General features: G+C 38.7%; 1 protein-coding gene across 1 annotated transcript in view; it reads right to left on the bottom strand.

Moving 5' to 3' along the window:
- ATVPS33 (Sec1/munc18-like (SM) proteins superfamily) overlaps positions 1-21,730 on the bottom strand; it is a 59,609-nt gene that overhangs the window by 1,978 nt on the left and 35,901 nt on the right. Inside the window, exons 15-22 of the mRNA XM_089923926.1 lie at positions 21,645-21,707; positions 21,474-21,580; positions 21,062-21,184; positions 10,750-10,831; positions 10,507-10,577; positions 9,906-9,986; positions 4,039-4,096; positions 3,875-3,936 (exon numbers count right to left, since the gene is read on the bottom strand). Of these exons, the coding sequence (XP_089780052.1) occupies positions 3,875-3,936; positions 4,039-4,096; positions 9,906-9,986; positions 10,507-10,577; positions 10,750-10,831; positions 21,062-21,184; positions 21,474-21,580; positions 21,645-21,707 (647 nt within the window). The remainder of the gene's footprint in view (positions 1-3,874; positions 3,937-4,038; positions 4,097-9,905; positions 9,987-10,506; positions 10,578-10,749; positions 10,832-21,061; positions 21,185-21,473; positions 21,581-21,644; positions 21,708-21,730) is intronic.

Here is a 21,730-nt window from a genome sequence, read left to right as displayed (position 1 = left end):
GTAAACAATTGAAGTACCACAAGAATACAATGTAGTGCAAGTCATAATGATTCCATATTACAAAAGCAAGCTAAAAGTCCAGATAAAGGGGGAAAAATGTTCCCTAGAAAAACTACATGCATCATTAGAGGATCTATTATCACAATTGCATATTCTTTCATGGCAAGGATTGCCATTATTCAAAACAATATTGCAGGAAATGGTATGATTCTTCAGCAACTACTTATACTAGAACAGTAAAGAATACCTTATACTTGCATGAAGGTAGATATGAGTGTTCCAGAAAGATATATGAAAAATAGGATAACAGGTTTACTAATTTGTAACAGTTTAATGGGTCTAACAGACTAACACCCGGCGCTAGATCACCACAAAACTTACTAAGTCTCTTTATTTTCTTTTTCTTTTTTTTGGATCTTTTGTATGTATACCCTCTAAATATACGAAATTGCATGAATACCCTCATAAAATTACTATTTGCATGTATATCCTTTTTTTTTCTTTTTTGCATATGTACTTGTACCATCTAACGTCGTTAAAACATAAATGGCCTAAAACTAAAATGACTGAAATGCCCTTATGGGCGGATATGCAAAAAAAAAAGCTATAACGGTATACACGCAAATAGCAACTTTACGAGAATATTCCTGCAATTTCTCATATTTAGAAGGATATACATTTAAAAAAATTATTAAAAAAAGATCAAAACTCGGCTAGAACTTCTAAGTCTTTTATGATTCAAGTAAAATCGACAAGTCAAAAAAAGATTGAGCCACATTGTCATTTCTTTTTAAGATCATGACTCGGTCAAGTTGGAATACTAGGTGATCATTTTAGTAATGCTATTCTCCATTTGTTTTTGATACAATTATCATTATTGAATCTATGACATCTATATATTCTTCATTATTTTTAAAAGTTTAAGCATTTCAAATTTCAATTAATTATAGATGCTTAAATTAGTAAAATATCTTTTAATGATTTGTAAATATTGAGTTGTTTGTTTTTGAGGCGAGAATTTCGTAAAAACAACATGATTCATGCTATAATAGTTGATATTAACATGAGATCATGTGATATGATAATATTTTTTTTTTGCCATATTTTTTTTATTTAAAACAATTGAATTATCTTTACTGAATTTTGATATTTTTTATTGGATTTTTTTAAGTGTATATCCTCCTAAATATGCGTAATTGCATGAATACCCTTGCAAAGTTGCTATTTGCATATGGATCCCTATAAAATTTTCTACCTGTAAGGGTATTTCAGTCATTTTAAATTTAAATCATTTATTTTTTAATGACGTTAGATGGCATGAGTACATATATAAAAAAAAAAGAAAAAGAAGGGTATACATGCAAAATAAGTATTTTATGAGGGTATACATGCAAATAGCAATTTGACGTGGGTATTCATACAAGTTCGTATATTTTGGAGGGTATACATGCAAAAAAACTTTTTTTTTGGATTGGGGGGGGGGGGGGGGGAAGAGGAGGGGACGGGATCAAGTCTTAAATCCTTTATATTCTTTTTTTTTCCGTTAGTGCTCGACACAGCTCATCACTTGTGCTGACATGCCTTGTGCCACCAGCACTTAGATCCTTGTCTTATACTGCAAAATTTTTTGAAGGAATCCCCAGTGAGTTCCAGAACTTTCTCCAACACGCAGCAGCGCTTTCTTATTGATTATCAAAAGCCCTAGGTTCCTATTCTTCCAGTTCAGACATGCGCTGAAGCCCGATGGCATATGCTTTGAATAGCTTTCATTGACTTTTCCATTCCATGACCCTTAATCCACAGAATCTGATTACCATTACAGTTGCCATGAAAATCACAATTGAGCATTGCAAGGATACTTCACAATCCAACAACATGTGATAAGAGTTCAATTGACAGTCACATCCAGGATTCCTAGCATCACAATTAGCTCTTTCCTCAAATGTGGTCCCTGATAGGTATTCTGTCATGCAAAATCTTTCACAGGAAGCACTTAAGGAGGATCATCAATAACCAGACCAGTGCCCACAAGCTACAAGGAACTTGAGTCCCATTTTCAGATGCTATGTGAAAATCACAGGAACCTGTCTCATTGCATCTTCCACTTAAATTAAATCTGATGAAATGTTACCTGAACAGTCCATTTTTCAGGTTTCTAGAAATGGACAGGGCACAGCATGACACGACAGAACAACATGGCACAGATGGATGCTCCATTAGAAGTGCCCTGCTGACATCAACAAAAAACAAAAAAAAGTGTCCGGTACTGGGCACTTTTTTGGCAGTGTCATGTAGGACACACTTAATTTCAAGTGCTGGACACTTCAAGCAAAGTGCCCATGTAATTACCAAGGTTATATGTGGACACTCTAAGCAAAGTGTCCTTATGTTTTTAGTATAAAGTTACTAAGATTCTGTGGACTCTTCAAGCGAATTATTCTTATATTTTAATACAAAGTTATCAAACGTGTGTAGATCTCTCTAAGCAGAGTGCCATTACATTTTTAATAAACAGTTATCAAAATGACATGAACAAATTAAGTGTCATTATATTTTAATGTAAAGTTATCATGGTTATTTATCAATTTAAGTATGCTAACACAACCTGAGAAATCATGAACCAGATAACTTAAAACAACATGTACACTCAATGTTATTCTATTATTTTGTTTGTTAAGCAACATACATTACTCTCCTCCTTTTCAGTTTCTCTTTCTTGGAAAAGCATAAAATACACATATATAATCTATGTACATAAATAATTATTGATTAATAATATGTCGTGCTCCCATGTCTGGATTTTTGGAGGCTGCCATGTCTGACACTTCCCTACTTGGCACCCACACCAAGTGTCTAGGTAACACTGCCAATGATTGGTTAAGATGGTACTAGTTATAGAAATCTGTAAGATTTCCAATAAAAATCCATCTACAATGACCATAGACAACTTATTAATATTCTAGCATCCTTCATCTAAAAGTGCCCAAGAACCACACTTTAGGTCAAGGGCCATTTCCATAATAAATCGCCCACCCTATGATGGATATGAGCCACTCGAACTAGAATCAATTCTTGCAATCTATATAACATGATTTTCCATCAAGGAACCCAAAATGAAGTCTTCTAATCAGAGAAAAGGAAGAATATGCAACAATATGATGGATTTTCTGGACTTTGTAACAGATCAAATCAATTAAGAATATGTCAGAGACCTCCAATTTGGGAATATCCTCAAACCTTTTTTTGCACCAGAAGATCCTAACTTCTTATCCTTGATTTGTCTTATAACGTACTATACACGTACAGAAATACTTCTTTAATGTTATGTCCCTTCCATATCTATATCCTATTATTTTCAAAATTTTCCACATATTAGTGTGCTGTGTGCTTATATCATATATGTATGTGTGTAGCTGGACTACACACTTTACATTAAATTTTTGAAGAAAAAAATTAATAAGTCAACATAAATATACTATCCAAATTGAAATCCAAGCCATTGAAGATGATCTACACTATGGACGATGTTCAGAAACCAAAATTCATGTATTTTGGTGGTCTTTAACCTAAGCATCAAGATGGAGGAAAAATAAAAGTAAAGCGTGTAAACTTTCTTTTATATATGTATACACACACACACACACACAGAGATATATATATATATATATATATATATATATATATATATATATATATATATATATATATATATATATATATAAAGTTCCAAAATTTATTTCTAAACAGTTAAATGAGCAAGAACATATTTGGTAGTGTTCTTGGAAACATGAGGGTGGGGTTGGGAAAGGGTCTCAAGTTAGCAAGTAGATGCAAAATATTACTACACTAAGACATGGGAGGAAACTATGATCACCTGTCATGGTTAGACTGCGCGCCTAAGACTATGTCAAATGAAGAACTGCTTGTAGAAGCACCCTATCAAGGATGATACAGAAAAGGCTTCAGTATATGACAGTAATATACAAACTTCATCTAGTTTCCAGAAAAATGAATGTCAATATGGAATATACAACTCACTCTCTTTAAATCCAAATGAGGTCCAGGCAACAGCTTCATTATTTCTTCAATTGAACGCCTGCAAGTTAACTTAGTTAACAAGAGAGAGTTACATAAAAAATCAACCAATCTTCATATTTATATAAGTAAAATCAAGTTATCACTTTGAATCCTCTTCTCAAAAAGGGGAAAGAAGGGAGTAAAATCTTCAACAAAAATTATTAGGATTTAGGGATTTCTTTCCATTGGAAGGCCCTCAAGGCTTATGATATGCATGTTGCAAACTTTAACCCCAAGATCACTAGCAGCTGTGTTTTGCAACTCCAATTTGATTAGATTTGGATAAGGATCTCCAGATACCTGCTGGAACCCTGTTCAATTGCCTGCTTGCATGCACTTGTACATTTTGTAAATATTTAGAAGAAAGCACAGTTTCCATTTAGAGCATATGAATAGTGGTATAGTCAAATTGTTGGTTGTGTTAGGAAAAGCCGTCATCTATATGTATGTTGTTACCGAATGTTTTAACTCTTTCAAAAACACTGCCTTGTATTTGACAAACAAGAGTACTGCATTACATGGCAAATGTACCAGTTTTGTGGAGAGAGTTAGAGAGAGAGAGAGAGAGAGAAATGTTTCTGCCGCAAAATGGCATATCTACATTTTGGAGCTGCCTATTCCCACAGACAAGATTAAGGTCTGCCATCTTTTTGCTAATATATGCATAAAATAGCTATTTACTATAATCCATCAAATATTAAGTAATATGACACAAAACGATTCATGAAAATATGAAAGTAATCATCAGCCTTGAACGTAGAGGAATATTACATAAAACTGCACAGACTTTTTGATATTGGATTGATCCATATGCCTATAAAATAACAGCAGAGAAAACCTTAGTTTTGGTTGCAGTTAGAGGATTCTTTTATTTTTTTAAAAAAAATGAAGCTAATGAGCCGTTTGTTTTTATTTCATTTCTAGTTTTTGAAAGTCATAGAAAATACATTTTTTTGGTGGCACTTGTTTCTTATGTTCTGAAACAAAAAACAGATTAACAATCTGGTGGTGGTACTGTGGTGTCGGTTCTGCTAATGGTGTTCATGCTGGTGTTGTGGTGGTCTGGCCATGGGGGCGGCGGCGGCAAAGATGGTGGTGGTGGCGGCAAAGATGTAATGGTGGTAATGGTGTTAGTGATAACGGGGGCAATTGCAGCAACAATAGTGCTGGCAGCTTAGCCAGGTGAAACTGTATAAAATTTTAGAAGCAAACACCTTTTTGCTATTGAAAATTGTGGAAAGTTTTAAAAAAAGAAAACAAAGATAGGTTCACTAATATATTTTATATCGTCATCATTGCTTTTTTCTTTTAAACAACAAAAATAGACAATGGTATGGTCGGCGAAACCGTCCCAAATCGCATGGTTCGGGACGTCCCGAACCATACCGGAGGCTTACTGAGACAGTTCTAGCAACCAAACCGAGACGCCAGAGGGGGAGGAGAAGGAAAAAGAGGAAAAGAGAGAGAGAGAGAGAGAGCAGGGGGGTGCGGGGAGGGAGAGGGAAAGGAAGAGAGGTTGGCTCGGGGCTGACCGGCGGAGGCCGACTTCACATAAAAATCGCAAAAAATTTTAACGGCCGAACCCCTGTTTCAAACGAAACAGTGACCCGATCGTGGCCTCCGCCTTTTGCCCGGCCGCCGGCCTCCTCTCTCCCTCCCTCTGTCCTCCTCTCTCTCTCCCCTCCCTCCTCTGCTGTGTCGGTGCAGGCCCGACACGGCACAGCGCGGGCCCTAACCGACTTATGCTGCCGAGCAACTGGTATGGTGTCCGATACCAACACAACAGACCTTAGGCAATTGTGACGCAGCTATACACCCACTTCTAATCATCAAGGATGCATGGTCAAATAGATTCTTTGGTACCAATACTCATTCTGGAATTTGCTTTTTTTTCTCGAGAAAGAATACCACATGAAACTATGAGCAAATATTTAAATAGGTCCAAAGCACATAGTTATAAACTTCTTATTTTTATTTATTTTTATATCAGGATGAGAACTTGGATCAGACCTCTAGCCAATTGAAACCCAAAATTTAGTGGGTTGGGTCCTACGTACCCCAAGTTTAAAATTGATATAACATTCTAGATAGCTCTGCCAGATAATAAAACCAGCAGTTTGTGCAAAACTTTCAGATGCAAGCTTTCGCTGGAAAAGGAATGTATCATGCACACTCAACCAAGGTCCGCCATACCGACCGTACCGAGGTATCGAAGTACTGATGGGCACCGATACCGGTACGGTACGAGTATCGGGTCGTACCGAACCGGTTCGGGGATAGCACACATGAGAGCACGCAGGCGCGCGGCCCCGCGCTCGCGAAACACATTTCTGCGCATTTTTTCGTTTTCCTACTTAAAACGGCATCCCGCAAACGTGTTTCTCCGCGTCATTTTCCTTACGGGATATGTCTCCCGAGTAGGGCGCATTTTCCGTGCGGAATTTTCTTCCTTTTTGAGCCTTCTCGTTTCTTCTCCTCTCTCCTCCGCTCTTCTTCCGCAAGCAAGCCCTGACGAGGATCCTCTCTCCTCCACTCTTCTCCCGTGAGCAAGCCCCGACGAGGCCCGGTACCAGTAAGTCTCCTCCTTCTCTTCTTCCTCTTCTCCTCTTTCTCTTCTTCCTCTTCTTTCTTCCTCTTTCTTCCTCTTCTTTTCTGTTCTTCTTCCTCTTCTTTCTTCTTCCCCGATCGGTTTTGACTCAGAAGGGGTCGGAACCGATTTTATATGCCATACTGAACTGGTACCTGTCAGCACCGGTTCGGTACGGGCTGAACTGACTGGTTCCAGTCGGGTCAGCATACCTTGCACTCAACCCAACTCAATCTACCCACACCATTGATTACATTGCAACATCAAAGTATGTCCTAAATTATTAGAAACTTTTACCAATTATTGAGGGCACCAATAGCTTTAGTTGGTAAAGTCACTCGATGGTAATAGCAGTGACCTAGGTTCGGGTTCCACCCTCACTCAAATTCGGCTGGCATTCCTCTTATCCTAGTTCTCAAAAAAATATTATACCAATAAATGGACCCTATGTTGTGTTTGTAACTCATATGAATTCTAATATTGTAACTTAACATATATGATGTCATATATGTATGTCAACAATTTGAGAGTATGTTGATTTTTTCTCTCAAATACTTACAATTAAGAGCTAGATAATCCTAAAGTAGTTATAGACCATCGACAAGGTGCAACTTGTTCTAGGGTAGGTACCCATGATATCTATGTCTTAATATCTATTTCTTATGTTGAGCGCAACTGTTGAAATTGTTAGTTCAGATACCACTATGTTTATGGCAACAGAAGCAAAATGGGTTGTAATATACTGTATTAAGATATGGAGGGTAGAGACATGGTTCTTCATATCGATGCATACCGCCCTGTACTAGATGTATTATACCATAACGGTACTAAATCGGAACTTAGTCCCCTGTATCAGACATACCAACACAGTACTAGCTTGGTACCAAAGCAGGGTCCGGTACTGGGAAAGTGAAACTTGGTAGAGTAATAGAGGATAGAAGAGTAGTACACTAATATTTTCTCACATGATTTCTTGACCACTTAACTTACAAAATGACTTGCAGAGATAGATGTTGACTCTTCACATACCCAACATAAATGCATTATAATTCTCAAAAGACACTAATTAAATAAATCCATGGAACACTAAGAGACAATATTAGGAAACACTAATAAACGATCAACTCATGTACTTACTTGATACTTTAAATAAATTTGGTTTAATTAAATCTAGTTTGATATCCAGCACCTCCCCCCCCCCAACCCTTTATTCCAAACTTTCTTCTAACCAAGACCATTATGCCTTCTTCAAAAATATCGGCATTGAGGGGTTTGGAAATCTGCCGCTTTCTTACTGTTGTAGAAGATCCAATGCTTTTGAATGGAATGACATCTGAGACCATTTCTATTGATGTAAAGGGCTTGTGATAATTCCTCTGTTGCTTGTCTAGTAGCATCACTTTTTCTACATAGTATCTTCACTAGACAACACTTATTTATCTTCTAGTGCATGCTCCCTTTGACCAAAGAAGGCTTCCATATTGACCCACCAGCATCATAGAATAAATTCTCCACTCCAACATATAACATAGGATTTTCCATATTTTCAAATATTTGCCTTCATGTAAGATTCCGTAAATTTTTGCTCTTTAAGCTACATGTTTTCCTTTTCACTTCTAATCATCTTGCCAAATTTATCAATTGAGTTCAAACTTTACCTACTTGATTTCTATACTATTTGCATTTTCACTTTCCCTTATGTTCTCAACTTTCTCTTCTTTGATTATTCTAATTTCTAAATTTTCAGTTTTCTGTTCTACTTTTTCAATTTCTTCCACAAAACTTCACTCTCTTTTCTTCTTTCACATCATTTTCAAATTTTTATTCTCAACTTTTTGTTCTTCTATTTCATTTTCAAAATTTTCTTCCAAAAACTCATTTCTTTGGCGTTCTCCAATAATTTTTGATGCACTGCTTTTGACAAAATCTTCAAAGCTTTCTCCCCCATTTCGAATTTCTTTGATATGCAACCTATGGGATTCTTAATGACATCCCATAGCTTGCAACCTTCCAACCAGGTGCATGTTCAAATGCTCCAGATATTATAATTAGAAAAACACCAACTCTTCTTATGAGAAAGGCATATCTTTTCTCTCCCTCTCTCTCCCCTTTTCTCTCCTTTTCTTTTCTGAAATTCGCCTCCCACCTTGGGGATAATTAATTGCTTCTTCTCCTCGAAGCTACTCTTGGCTTCTACATTACAATGATCCTAACACTTGGAGCCTCCTTACTCTCAAATAACTCTATTTGGTTGTCTATCTTACAAGATCTTTGGGGCTCTAATACCACTTTGTTAGCTCTAACACCACTGCTTTGGGGGTAGCAGAAGCAAAATGGGCTCCAATATACTCTACTAAGAAATAAATGGTAGAAAGTAGGAGAGGATAGAATAATAACACTAATATTTTCTCATTCATGATTTCCTGCATGCTTACAGAATGACAAATTACATAGCCTTATATAGATGCATATTGACTCATCACATGCCTCTTACATAAATGCATTATGATATCCAAGACACTAATTAAATAATACATCGAACACTAAGAGACACTATTTGGGAACACTTCACTAGTTAATGGCTTAACTCATTTACTTAATCAGCACTTTAGTTAAACTTCGTATAATATCTAACAGAAATTATAATCAATTTAATTAGCAATGTTTTGTCCAATGATAGACATGCTGGCACAATCCTAATAATGAATTAAGCTTTCTGTGCCATCCACTAAACCTGTGCTACATATCAATCTATAACAGTGAGCTGGGAAGCATGTCCATTCTCTTTCCTTCATGTAATGATTAGTTATCTTGGGGTTGAGTTTGGGTGTGGGTGGGTGGGTGGATGGGGGAGTGCGGAGAAAACGAATACATGTAATAGTAAGCCTGTCCAGCCCTTTCCATTTTTTTCATCTTTTACTTAACTCTCCTTTCACTTTTAATCTAAACCTTTACCTACGATAACAAAAACTGGCCATCACAGTACAATGAATAAGTATGAATGGACATTGTCGACGAAACAAATTAGTAATATGAAAAATTTATGTGCAAATTTTCCACCCAAATAGCAAGAGAAGTCAGATGTTTGTTGGTTACAAAAGAACATATTACTAGAACTGACTAGAAAGAAGTTTATTAAGTACATGCAAGAGATGTCAAACAAGACGCATGAAGAAATTTGAGCAGCAATGCTTGTTATAACAACTAATCAATAGAACAATATGATGGGAAATAAATTTACCATCCAGATCTAATCGCATGTTGCACAAGACGAATGCTAAGAGGCGCATATCCAGAAAAGATGTACGAGACATCATTGGGGCTGAAATACAGTCAAGAAGTTCAAATGTTTAGAATGTAAATATTGATACTTACAATAAAGAATAACAAATACAAAATCATCTGATAAAGCATTTATATTTTCATATTATGGATTAATGAAACCGCTAAAACATCCTTTAAATGGACATGAGGACTACACTAAAGATTTGAAATTGAGCATACTGGCTAGAAGCCAGTAAGATGGGGGCTGGAAACCCTCATGTATGCCCAAGCAGAACAGAACCACTTGGATCGTGCCAGATTGAGGAAGACTGAAGTAGATTAGCCCAGTATCAATGGGCACTACCTCATACTGAACAATACTCCCTTAAAAGCTAATTCTTTTTTAATCCACTTTTTGTAGGCTGGAACAACCAGGGAGTAGTACTAAAACAAACAGCTAGACTACTAAATACAACAAGACTACCACAAGAAGTTTGGTTACGCATGAAGATACAGGGAGATGCTAACTTGGTATACTAACGACTAATGATCCCAAAAAAGAGGTAAAATATATGTACTTGGTTGTGTCGGTATCATCAACTATAAGTTGCAGAGCTCTTGTAATAGTAGGCCAGTTGGTCTTTGTTTCCTGCAAGCAAGGTTCAACATCAATTCAGTTGACATTGAGAGGAAAAGAAATTGGCATAACACCAAGCTAAAATATTGTATATATAGGGCAAGGAGTTGCAAAATATTTAATCTCATGTAGACTACCTGAAACTTATGCAAATTTCTCTGCTTATGATATAAATCATACCTACCTGTTTCCTAAAGAGTCCAGCCTTTTCCAGATTATACAATGTAGACATGTGCTCAAATCCATAGCTGTGGAGTATCTCCCTCCTAAATTAAGAAAAGAAGATTATATATATGTGTATAACAAAATATATCGATTCACTATGAAAGAAAATGATCAAGAACATGTTAAAAAGAAAATAAATACCACAAACCTAATGTGATTTCTGAGCAATGTAGTTTTGTAATTCATAAGAGTTATGAGCAGTGCCTAGTAAATAACAGAAGGCTAGTTACAGCTCTTAACTTTTATATTAACTTTTTGATCATGCACTGAGAATTTTAGTGCAGCATTGTTGCTGTATTGAGAAAACTCCGGTGCATTACAATTAGTTGGCAATCATCCCACAAGCATTTTACCTAAACTTGTGGGGGGAAAGATATACTGGAAGTGTTGAATTGGCATGAGAGTCAGTACAAGGACTATAATGGGTATATTTCTATCATTTAGAGTTTCTATTCTACTAAGATTATACTTGGCATATCGTACAGCATTCTGAAACAGCACAGAGAGAGAGATAGAAAGAAAAACTATGACATAAATCAACCCAATAATTTTGCCTACAAATTTGTAATCCTTCGGCCATCATTTGACTATTCATTCACCAATAGTCTTTGCCTTGTCAAATATGTGGCTTAATTATTTTTGCAATTCTTATTCTTCGTAGCAAAACTTGTCACGATAATGCATCTGTGTGATCAATTCTGGTCTTTCACCACTAACTATGCTTCACCTTTGCTGATGATAATTTAGGAATTGTAGCCATATTTAACAATTCCCGAAGCATATCCTTGTATATTGTTTTCGACATATTATGCAAATTGAGACGGTTTCCAGGTCGCAAACAAACCCCATGAGATATCAGTGGGCAATTGAACATGAATCGAGCTGAAAGGGGCCAGGAGCTAAGGAATGCATAAGATTATGAGGATGGCAATAGTGTTAAAGGATATGAAAAAACTTGATTTTATGATAACTTTATTTTTGATAAAGAAAGACATGATCTCAAATACCAAAGGTTTGGAGTACTAGTAACTAGTAATATAGGGATTGAAAGAGAGACTAGTAATTAAAATGGTGATTTTGTATATTACGAATATTACAAGTGATTTTGTTCTTCAGTCACATCCCTTCAATTTGTATAAATAAGTATCTGTTAAGCCTCATTGCAAGGTCGATGGAACCGTCACGAGCCGCCCAGTTCAGGGATCCCGAGCCATACCGGCCGCGGACCGGGACGGTTTCTGCGACGAAAACGAGACCGGCGCTGGAGGGGAGAAGACAAAGAAAAAAGAGGAAAAGAGAGAGTGGGGGAGGGAGGGAGAGGGAGAGGAAGGAAGAGAGAGGAAGGTCGAGGCCGGACGGCGGAGGCTGGGGAGCCGGAACTGATTTTGATGGACGAATCGACCCGGTTCCCCACTGGGCCGGCTTGGTACGGGCCGAACCGAGCGGTTCGGTCTAGTTCAGCCTACCTTGGTTTAGACTCTTTCCGACACATTAAGACCTTGCAATTATGATTCATCAATGCATTGTATGAACTTTATCTTGTCATAGTCCCATCAGAACTTTATCTTGTCACATGGATCGCTTCCTTAGTAAGTCGTCGTCTCAAACAGTTGCATAAAATGGTATCTTCAAGATGAAGTGACTTCACAACCTTAAAATTGTTCGCATGTCACTACCATTCTTCTATGTGTTGCCGATTATGGCTTGATAATCCTTAAGGTTTCCAACGTTTCTGCTTGTGCTCCCATTTCAGCTCATGTTGATGCCCCATCAGTGTCTTAATCAAGGTTCGTCGTCTCGGTACCGGACCCCGTACCGGTGCCATACTAGCACAATGTCGATACGGAGTTTTTTTGGCGTACCAAGTATCGGTACGCCACACACGGTATGCCACGTATACTAGGTACCGGTATGGTACCCCATACCATCTAGTTCGGGCTGGTACGGCATATTAAGACCCTTAATATTGTTTTTCCCACATATATGGACATGTTTACACATTTATGGGTACTAGTTTTCTTTCCTCAACTACATTGTAGGATGGCCAAGTGCTCTATATCAAGTATAGCTCTTAACATAAGCATATCTCTCAACTCAGGTCCTTCCTTGCTTCTTGTCTCACTTGAAGTTCTGCACCTTCAGAGCCATTATCATCAAGTTCCGAGAGAAACCACCATATGACATAAATTGATCTCAAGTTATTCATAATATTTTCTATACTGCCCCAAACAGCCCAGTTCAAGATGTACCATACCAGGTTGGAACTGATACAAAAGCATCAATCGAATCGGTACAGGCCCTGTACCAACCCATATCGCCCAGTACCGCCCCAAACCTAGGTGCATATTGTACCATACCAACCCACATCGACTAGTTTCGGGCAATACCATGATAGAAAGTGAGAAAAAAAGATCTCAGTATGAGACTACATGATGCCTGTCCATGCCATTGTCTTGATTAGAGGGAAATACTGATCCCTCTAGCATTCCAATAGTGCACTTAGACAGTCTTTCTTGATAACCATTCATGTCCTTAAGAGCCAAAATCCAACCATCATGGAGCTCCAATGTAGCTCCGCATATAAAGTGACAAGATCTGATAGATAAGGAGCTTCATCTCTTCAACAAACACATGACATGGTTCTCCTACTGATGATAAGATCCCTTACAAGGGAGTCAAAGTCTACAAAAATAAAACTACTATGACTATCCAATATTGTGTTATGTAACTCTTATGGTCAAATGAGGACACATGGTGTGTGGCCAAAAGTTTAAACCTAACATAATTGTTTTTTTCTGTTGAACCGGTTGTTTTATAGAGCCCTTGAATAAATACACCAATCACATCTACCGTCAATATATCTTGAAGATAGCCTAGTATTTAGAGATATCCCACAACTCAGGTCCACTATGATCAGCCATATAGGAAGCCACCCAATCAATTGCTTGGTTAGCCTCTGAAAACATGCTGAACTACATATGAGGTGATACTCGATTTAAGTCTCCAAATATCCATCATTAATAGGTGAGTAGGCCCCTGATGCTAAGTTCCTGCTAAAACCATTTTCATACCCCTTCCAATATAATGTTCTCCAACTTTAGAACCGTAGTGGCATCAATGTCCACAATCTTAGTATCGGGTACCGTATCGGTACCTTATCGTTAGGAACCGCGCCTACATGGGGCAGCGCGCCCGTGCGCGGGGAAGAGCGTGATGGGGGCTCACGGTCCAAAGCCCTTCACTATGCCCCTTTCCTCGCGCTCCTTACGTGCGCCTTCAAAAAACGCTGATGATGAACCGATTGCAGGCAACGCCGGTGGAATAACTCAATAGAAAAATCAACAATGAAAGCAAACTGAGTTCTATTCCACTAAATTGAAGAACAAATAATAAGAACAATGAAAGCAAAAGAAATCTAGCAAGGGAATGAAGAGATTCCTTTCTAGCCCATTCTAGTGGAGATTGATATATCTATCACTAGCCCAAGTCCTAGAACACAAGATCTAAAGACCGAAATCGGCACAAGCGCCGCCCAAGCCTTACGGCCGACTCTCTAACAAAAGAACACAATTCTGGAATAACTCTCAATGCCTCACAATGGCCCTTTACAACTCTATTTATAGGCTAAAACCTTAGACAAAACTAAGTAACCCTCTTAAGAAAAACATAGCAAATTGTCTTCCCATGGATCTAAGGCTTTTCCACCGTCGATTGGCATGAGATCAATGGTTGAAAATCACCCAAGGGCCCTCCCGCAACTGGATATTGACTTGGTCCTTGGCCATTGGATGGAGGAGGATGGAAGGTTGCGATTGCTTGGGTCGCGCGGGCTGGGCCCATGGAAAGCTTGTTCCGCGCCCGCACGGGCGAGCGCGAGCGGGCGGTCTACTGGGCGCACGGGCAGGCGATCTGCTGGGTGCGCAGGCCTGGGCGCGCAGGCCTGGGCGCGCACCCGCTGCTGCGCAAGGCCATGCGCGCACGCAGCCAAGGTCGGTCGTGCGCCGGGGCGTGGGCGCGCTGGGGGTGCATCCGCCATGGCCGTGCCATGTGTGCCGTCCTGCACGCACAGCCATCCGTGTGGCATGCTCCTCTCAGTCGAGTGCTCGTTGGGTTGATGGGGCGAGGTCTGACGCGCGGGCTGATCCCACGCTGTGCCAAAGTCGTGGATGAACCTCGCGGTCGGCCAAGCGCGCGATTCCACGTGCCCGAGCATTGTTCCCCGCGCGGGGCAGCGCGCCCACGTAGGCTAGCAACCCGTGTGGGGCATTTAATGTCACTCTGTGGCATTTAACGCGTCCACTCACGTGGACACGGGCGCGGACGCAAGTTGTTTTTTTTCGCGTCCGCGCGCGGACACGCGCGTTGTTTTTTTTCATCCGCGCGCGCGTCTACTCTGTTGGCTGGTTCGGTACCGGTTCCAACTCGTACCGAACCAGTACCGGTGCCTACCGGTACATCAGTACAGTCAGTCCGGCGGACCTTGGGTGCATAGGAGCATATTACTTTCCAAATAAAAAAATACTTACGATATTGATTACCTGTGATAGCCAATCCACCCTCCCCATACTTAGCTCTCATCAGCCTACTCCAAAAATTTTGGGGCTCTAGCAGAAACTTCACCGTATATCTCATCATCAATGCATCTTGTCTCACAGCCAATGAGTAGATACTAGATACCCAAACCACCACCCTGAACTGGTTGACATATAGTGTCCCATGAAAAAAGATGACTTTCCTAGACTAGTCAGAGGAGCCCCATAGGAAATTTCGCATCATCTATTCAACTCTATTGATTACTCCCTTGGAATGATTGTGTTTTCCATGAGATAGGCAGGCATAGTGTTCAACATTGACCTAATCAAAGTGATTCTGCCCATAATTGATAAAGTATTCCATTGCCATCCTCCCAATCTGTCTTGAATCCTTTGTACCAATGTGCAACATTCTGATACTCTGAGTTGCCTGCCCATGATAGGTACTCCCAAATACTGCCAAGTCCCCTCACATTCTTCCACACCAAGACATAATTTAGTCTGATGCTTGACATGGTAGTCAATCTTGGGGCTGAATTTAATAGTGGATTTATGAATATTAACGCGCTACCCCGACATCAAGCAATAATCCTCAATAACACTCCTCAACATTACAGCATTCGTCAAAGTTGCTTTAGCAATTAACAGACAATCATCAGCAAAAAGTAAATGTGAAACAAGATGTGCAGATGGTATAGGCTGGTATACATGCAACCATTGCTGGCTCACTTTTAGATTCAACATTCTCATCAATGCATCGGCACATAATATGAACAAGTATGGGGAAAATGGGCAACCCTGACGCAATCCAATATTTGACTAAAAGAATTTTGTGGGAGTGCCATTAATTAATAAAGCGAAAGATGGCCCCTCCACACAAGCTCTAATCCAACTGATCCACCCACTCTAAAACCCCATCCATATCAAAGAATACAACAGGAATTCCCACCAAATACGATCATGAGCTCGCTCCATATCCATTTTAATGGCCATAAGGCTCCTGGATTTTGGAGCTCTAATTAAATCATGCATATTAGATCCCCCAACACAGGGTGGATCCTACTAACCAGAATTTTGGCAATGATATTGTACAAAATTGTACACAGACTGATTGGATAATAAATGGAGTGGTTTCAAGGCATCTGGTCTTTTTGAGATGAAAGTCACATAGGCCACTTTCCAACACAGAGGCATTGCATCTTCTATGAAGAATTGTCTCACTGCTAAACACACATCCTTCCCAATAATTGGCCAATATTTTCTGAAGAATAGATGCGGAAATCCGCCTGGCCTCCGAGGCTCTATCATCAGACATAGAGTAGACTGCCTAACATAATTGTTCAATGTTCAACAAAAGTAGTCAATTAAGGGCACAATTTTAAGGGACGAACAAGGATGATACTTTCACCCCCTTTGATACCTATGACGAAGATAACCATCATCCCAACTAGGGTGGTTGTTGTACCTATTAATATGAGGCGTCACTGAAATGAATGGCTCCAACATTTTTTCTTTTTCATAATCAATTGAAAGATATGCAGGCATGACAAAGCAATCCATGCACTTCTGGTAGACTAATAAAATCTTGATAGAGCTATATGGAGGCTCAAATAAGCTACTCATGCATAACATGAATTTCGTGCTAATGATATGATCCAAGGTTTACCGTCAAAGAACCAAACCCTGCATCGGTGATATCTTGGTACTAACCAGTACGGCATATCATGATACGATCATTAATACAAACAAGAATTAATAGAAAAGATTATTATGGTTGTGATTATGATTTATGATGTTTATTTCATCATCCATTTCAAGTACCATATCTACCACCTACTTGAGATAAAGAATCTTAGGAGCCTTCTTCAATACATCAAGTCTCAAATTAGAATATGTTCCCAAGAGAGCACTTTGTCACTAGTATAAGTTTCATTTTCTACAAGCTCAACCTACTTAACCAAAATTCCCCCTCATCAAAAAACAAAACAAAAAAAAAAAGATCCCACCATCGATACATCTAATAGGGCTCCATCTAAAGTTTCCAATTATGTGTATTGGGTATTGCCCCAGTAGTTGACTCCATTGCATCTTAGCAACCATCAACCACTCCTTAAACTTTGGGCATCAATCATGAAAAATGAAACTTCTCTTCCCTGTTTTCTATCAAGGTCAAATATCAATGATATCTTAAACTACAAATTCATATGCTCCATTCAGCTCAAGGATTAAGTTATCTTACACAAAACAATATAGAAGCCTCCAAAATTTCCAACTAAGTGAAAATATAGTAATATAATCAAAATATTATTATGCATATAACATTCCATTTTGCCAATAATACCCTTATACTAAGAATGCCTCTCGTCCACGTCATCTTTGTCACACCTACCTTAGTGCAGAATTGCATCAACGTTGCTAGTTTGATGGAATTCAGTTGGCACCTACCCTTCAAGCCATACAACTGCTTACTCAACCTCCATAATAGCCTCCTCAAAAGCTACATTAAGGCAACCTATCCTCCAGCTCTATTGATCTACTTCAGCCCTTCACAAAATCACACCAATTTGTTTAGTTAGAAGAAGAATCAAAACAGAGAAAAGGGGATTCTTTTTTGGGGGTTTAAAAAGAGTAAAAGGAAACATTTCTTGCTTATTTTAGGAATTCTTTATTTCTGGATTAGCAGCCAAAAGTCTTCTAATGCTATGTATTGGTAGATTGCTTGGTTGGAAACCAAGGTCAGAGGAACCGGTACCGGGCACCATACCGATTCTTCGGCGGGACGACTTGGTACGGGCCGTGCTGGGTCTGTACCGAGAGAGGGCACGACACCGTAGGAAAGAGGAAAAGAGACAGCGCGAGCGAGCAGAGAAAGGAGGGCCGAAGGAGGATGGCGGACGCCAGCGGCCGTGGGCGGCAAGCGAAGCCGCAGTCGTTCCCCTATTTCGAACGAAACAAGAGTCCAGCTGCGGCTAAAAAATTTTGCAATTTTTAAGTGAAGTTGGCAAAACTCTTGCCGACTTCACTTAAAAATTCCGAAATTTTTTAGCCACGGCCGGACCCCTGTTTCTTTCGAAATAGGAGAACCGGCCGCGGTCTTGGCTGTCGCGGCCCTCCGCCGGCGTCCGCCACTTCTCCTTCTCCCTCCCTCCCCGCTTGCTCTCTCTTTCCTTCTCCTTCTTCAGCTCCGGCAAGCGTCTCATTTTTACAGCCGAAACCGTTTCGGTGAGCCACCGGCACAGCTCGTAACATGCGGAACCGCCCGAAAACTATTGTTGCCACCCAACCACTGCAAGGGGCTGAAACTGAAGGAGTGGGGCCATCAAAATTGTCTACTTCTCCATCAAGAAAATCTATACGGGCTATGGACTTGAGCCAACAAAGCCACGTTCAATCCAATATGATTTAACACTTGGTCCAACTTAACGGGTAAAATTCATTAAAACAAGAATTTTTGACAACCAAAGAACACAACCCGACAAAGCTTGATATGCTCATTTAATTACCAAATCAATTATGACAACATAGCATGAGAAAGACAAGAAAGATATGACACTGCAGACCTTTCACTTTCACCACCAAAAAGACCATCCTATTTTGCATGTCCATATCCTCCAAACTTAGCACCGAGTCCATCTCTCAATCTCCCAAGTCTGTCAAAGCCATGACAATAGAAGGATAGAAATCCAGCTATAAAAAATCAACACATTTCAACTACAGGCAAACTCTTCGGAAACTTCTCCTTTTATCTTATCATTAGTATAAGGTAACTTAGGTTGTTGAACCTACTTAAAAAACTCTTTGAAAACTTGCTGCACCACCTAAGGACTCCCTTATTACAAATTTTCGAAGCCCGTAACTTTTCTGCACCTGCAACCGAATTTATGCTCTCACCTACTTACAATTCAGGTAACAAAGTGTTACCTATATGGTTCATGTGCATGTGCACATGCATACTACATAGCAGTGCTGGATATGATAACTGAATTCGAAACTTCTATAGACTAACTGAATTCAAAACTTCTATAGATTTGCTTCAGGCAAAGGAGGACAAAGGAAATAATCTCAATCTTGGGCTCTCGACTGAAAAAACTTCTAGAGGGCTTAGAAGGTTGGTAATGCCCTTCAAAGATTCAACCTAGTCAAGCAAGGAGGACAAGAACCACTATTAGTACCAAACTCAAAATCTGGACAATGGTCCTGCGAGGCCTTGAGGTTTGAATTTAGAAAGAGGGCAAATGTTAAAAGAAAGAGGAAGTTCAAATGGCAGGAGAAGTAAAAAAGTTTAGCTAAAACCTAGTGCAGAAACAAGCAAGATTCTGTCTTCAGTCAGAAGGAAAGCAATGAATAGCAATAAAGAATACAGGGATAATGATGGCAAATATATGTGTGGGCATTTTCAACTTTATATGCTTCTTTATTCAAGATTGGACACATGTGCCCCACAAAAGCATCATAATAGCAAAATAATAACTGCTAACCCTATTGGGTTGTTCTGATAATCAAAAATAGGAAGAGTTTTTACAAAGAAATATATAAGAACCTCAAGAGTTTTCCTTAAGAAACTCCCTCTTATTTTTGGTTATGGATAAATAGCATTACTTTGAACTCTATATACTGTAACAATGACAAGACAATTTGATGCAATATGTGACAATGCAGACCTACCTAACATTTTGAAGTGTGTATATTGAAGTTCAAATGAGATAAATGAATATCCTCAAAGTCCACACTGTACTCAACCGTACTGGATTATGACATCAGTTTTACAAAGCAGTTTGTATATTGATGATAATAACTGTCATGACATATTCTTTGTGAACAAGTGTTACCTGGATACTCCAGATTTTGAGTGAGTTGGTGTGTCTAACAGTTGGACACTTGAGACACTCATTAACACTTCATATCATCATATTATAAAGCCATCATCATAACTTATCTACTTCTGGCACTTCCATATGAAAGTTATCGAGATTAACATAACAATTTGCAACCATTTTATCAAAGTTTATGAACTTATGGAGCATAGGATTAGCTCATTATTCATTATATGCATATAGCAATCATATCTCAACACATAAAAAAGATATAGACATGTCCCTGTGTCTGAATTTTAAAAGAAATCCATGTCAGATTCTTCTGGATACTTGGACAGTTCACAACCATGTCACAGTTCCAATTAACATACTGCGCATCATATGATTCAGTATATGCAGATTTTTATAATTAAGCTACAAAGAGTAATATCCACATGTTCACAGAACAATTGTCCAACATAACATATTCTTTCTCCACTAAAAGCTTTAGATCCCTTAGCTTTTCAATTTCCGAGACTTTTCTTTTAGTCATACCAGCAAACAATTGATATGCAGTGAGTCGATTCACGCTGTTGCCATTACCAAAATGGACCAAGATCCAAGATTGGTTAAAAGAAGATGACTCAAAGATAGCTGCCAGCCAAATACTTTTTGTGGGCTTTCAAGAAGCTTTCTTTGAGAAATTAAAATAATAAACGACACAAAAAATTAAAACTGTTCTGGGACATTAAATGAATAGTGTACTTGAGCAGAATGCTATGACCAACCAATCTAAATGCACAAGTTTTGAAATACAAAACGACAGCAATTATCAGATGCTAGCATTCATGGCCAATGAAAGAAAAAATGAACACTTTTTCATCCATCAAAATGGTTGAAGAAGTGCAGAAAAATCAAAGTTGATAAGCAAACAAATGAAGCTTACCTCAAATAATCAAAGTTTTTCTTTGGCAGCCCAGAATTAGTAATGGAAAATAACACCAGCAAGCGTAGCATATTGATAATTGGCTCTTGTTTGTGGATCATCTCCTCGATGTACTCAAAACATCTGCTCATTTAGTGACATCAGCAAACCGACGAACAAAATTATACCATAAATAATCATTAAAAGAATAATTGACTCCTTTTGATTAACTTTGAGAACCAATATGGTTTTGAGTCTTAATGAAGCATTTGGAGTAAAAATAAGAGAGCATTGAGAGAACCAGTATCATGAATCATGATCTTAACATCAAAAAATAGAGAAAACAAAGCTCAAAGTGAAAGAAACTAAGATCTCTCAGTCCACTAAAACATTAGTACAGCTGAAGGATTGGAAAAGAGATAGAGTAGCTTACATTTCATAATTTTGCAGCTCCAAAATCGTTTGCTCTATATCTAGTCGGGCATGGAATGATGGCTTACTTGTAAATGATTGCAAATGTTGAGCCAGATTTACATGCCTCTGAAGTGATTATCAGCTATTAGTTCCATACAAGAACTTAAATTAGAAATAAAGAAAAACATACCGCTATTTCTGGTAGTGAGTTCAACTTCTTAACAAAATCCTTCAGCCCAGATACTGACTGTGACTGTGAAACAAATAGCACACTAT

The sequence above is a fragment of the Phoenix dactylifera genome, chromosome 6 (assembly GCF_051530095.1).
Source record: "Phoenix dactylifera cultivar Ajwa chromosome 6, Ajwa_hap1_PhDact_Kaust_v1.1, whole genome shotgun sequence".
NCBI lineage: Eukaryota > Viridiplantae > Streptophyta > Magnoliopsida > Arecales > Arecaceae > Phoenix > Phoenix dactylifera.
The sequence above is the reverse complement of the archived record's forward strand: the minus strand, read 5'-3'. Positions and strand labels throughout refer to the sequence as shown.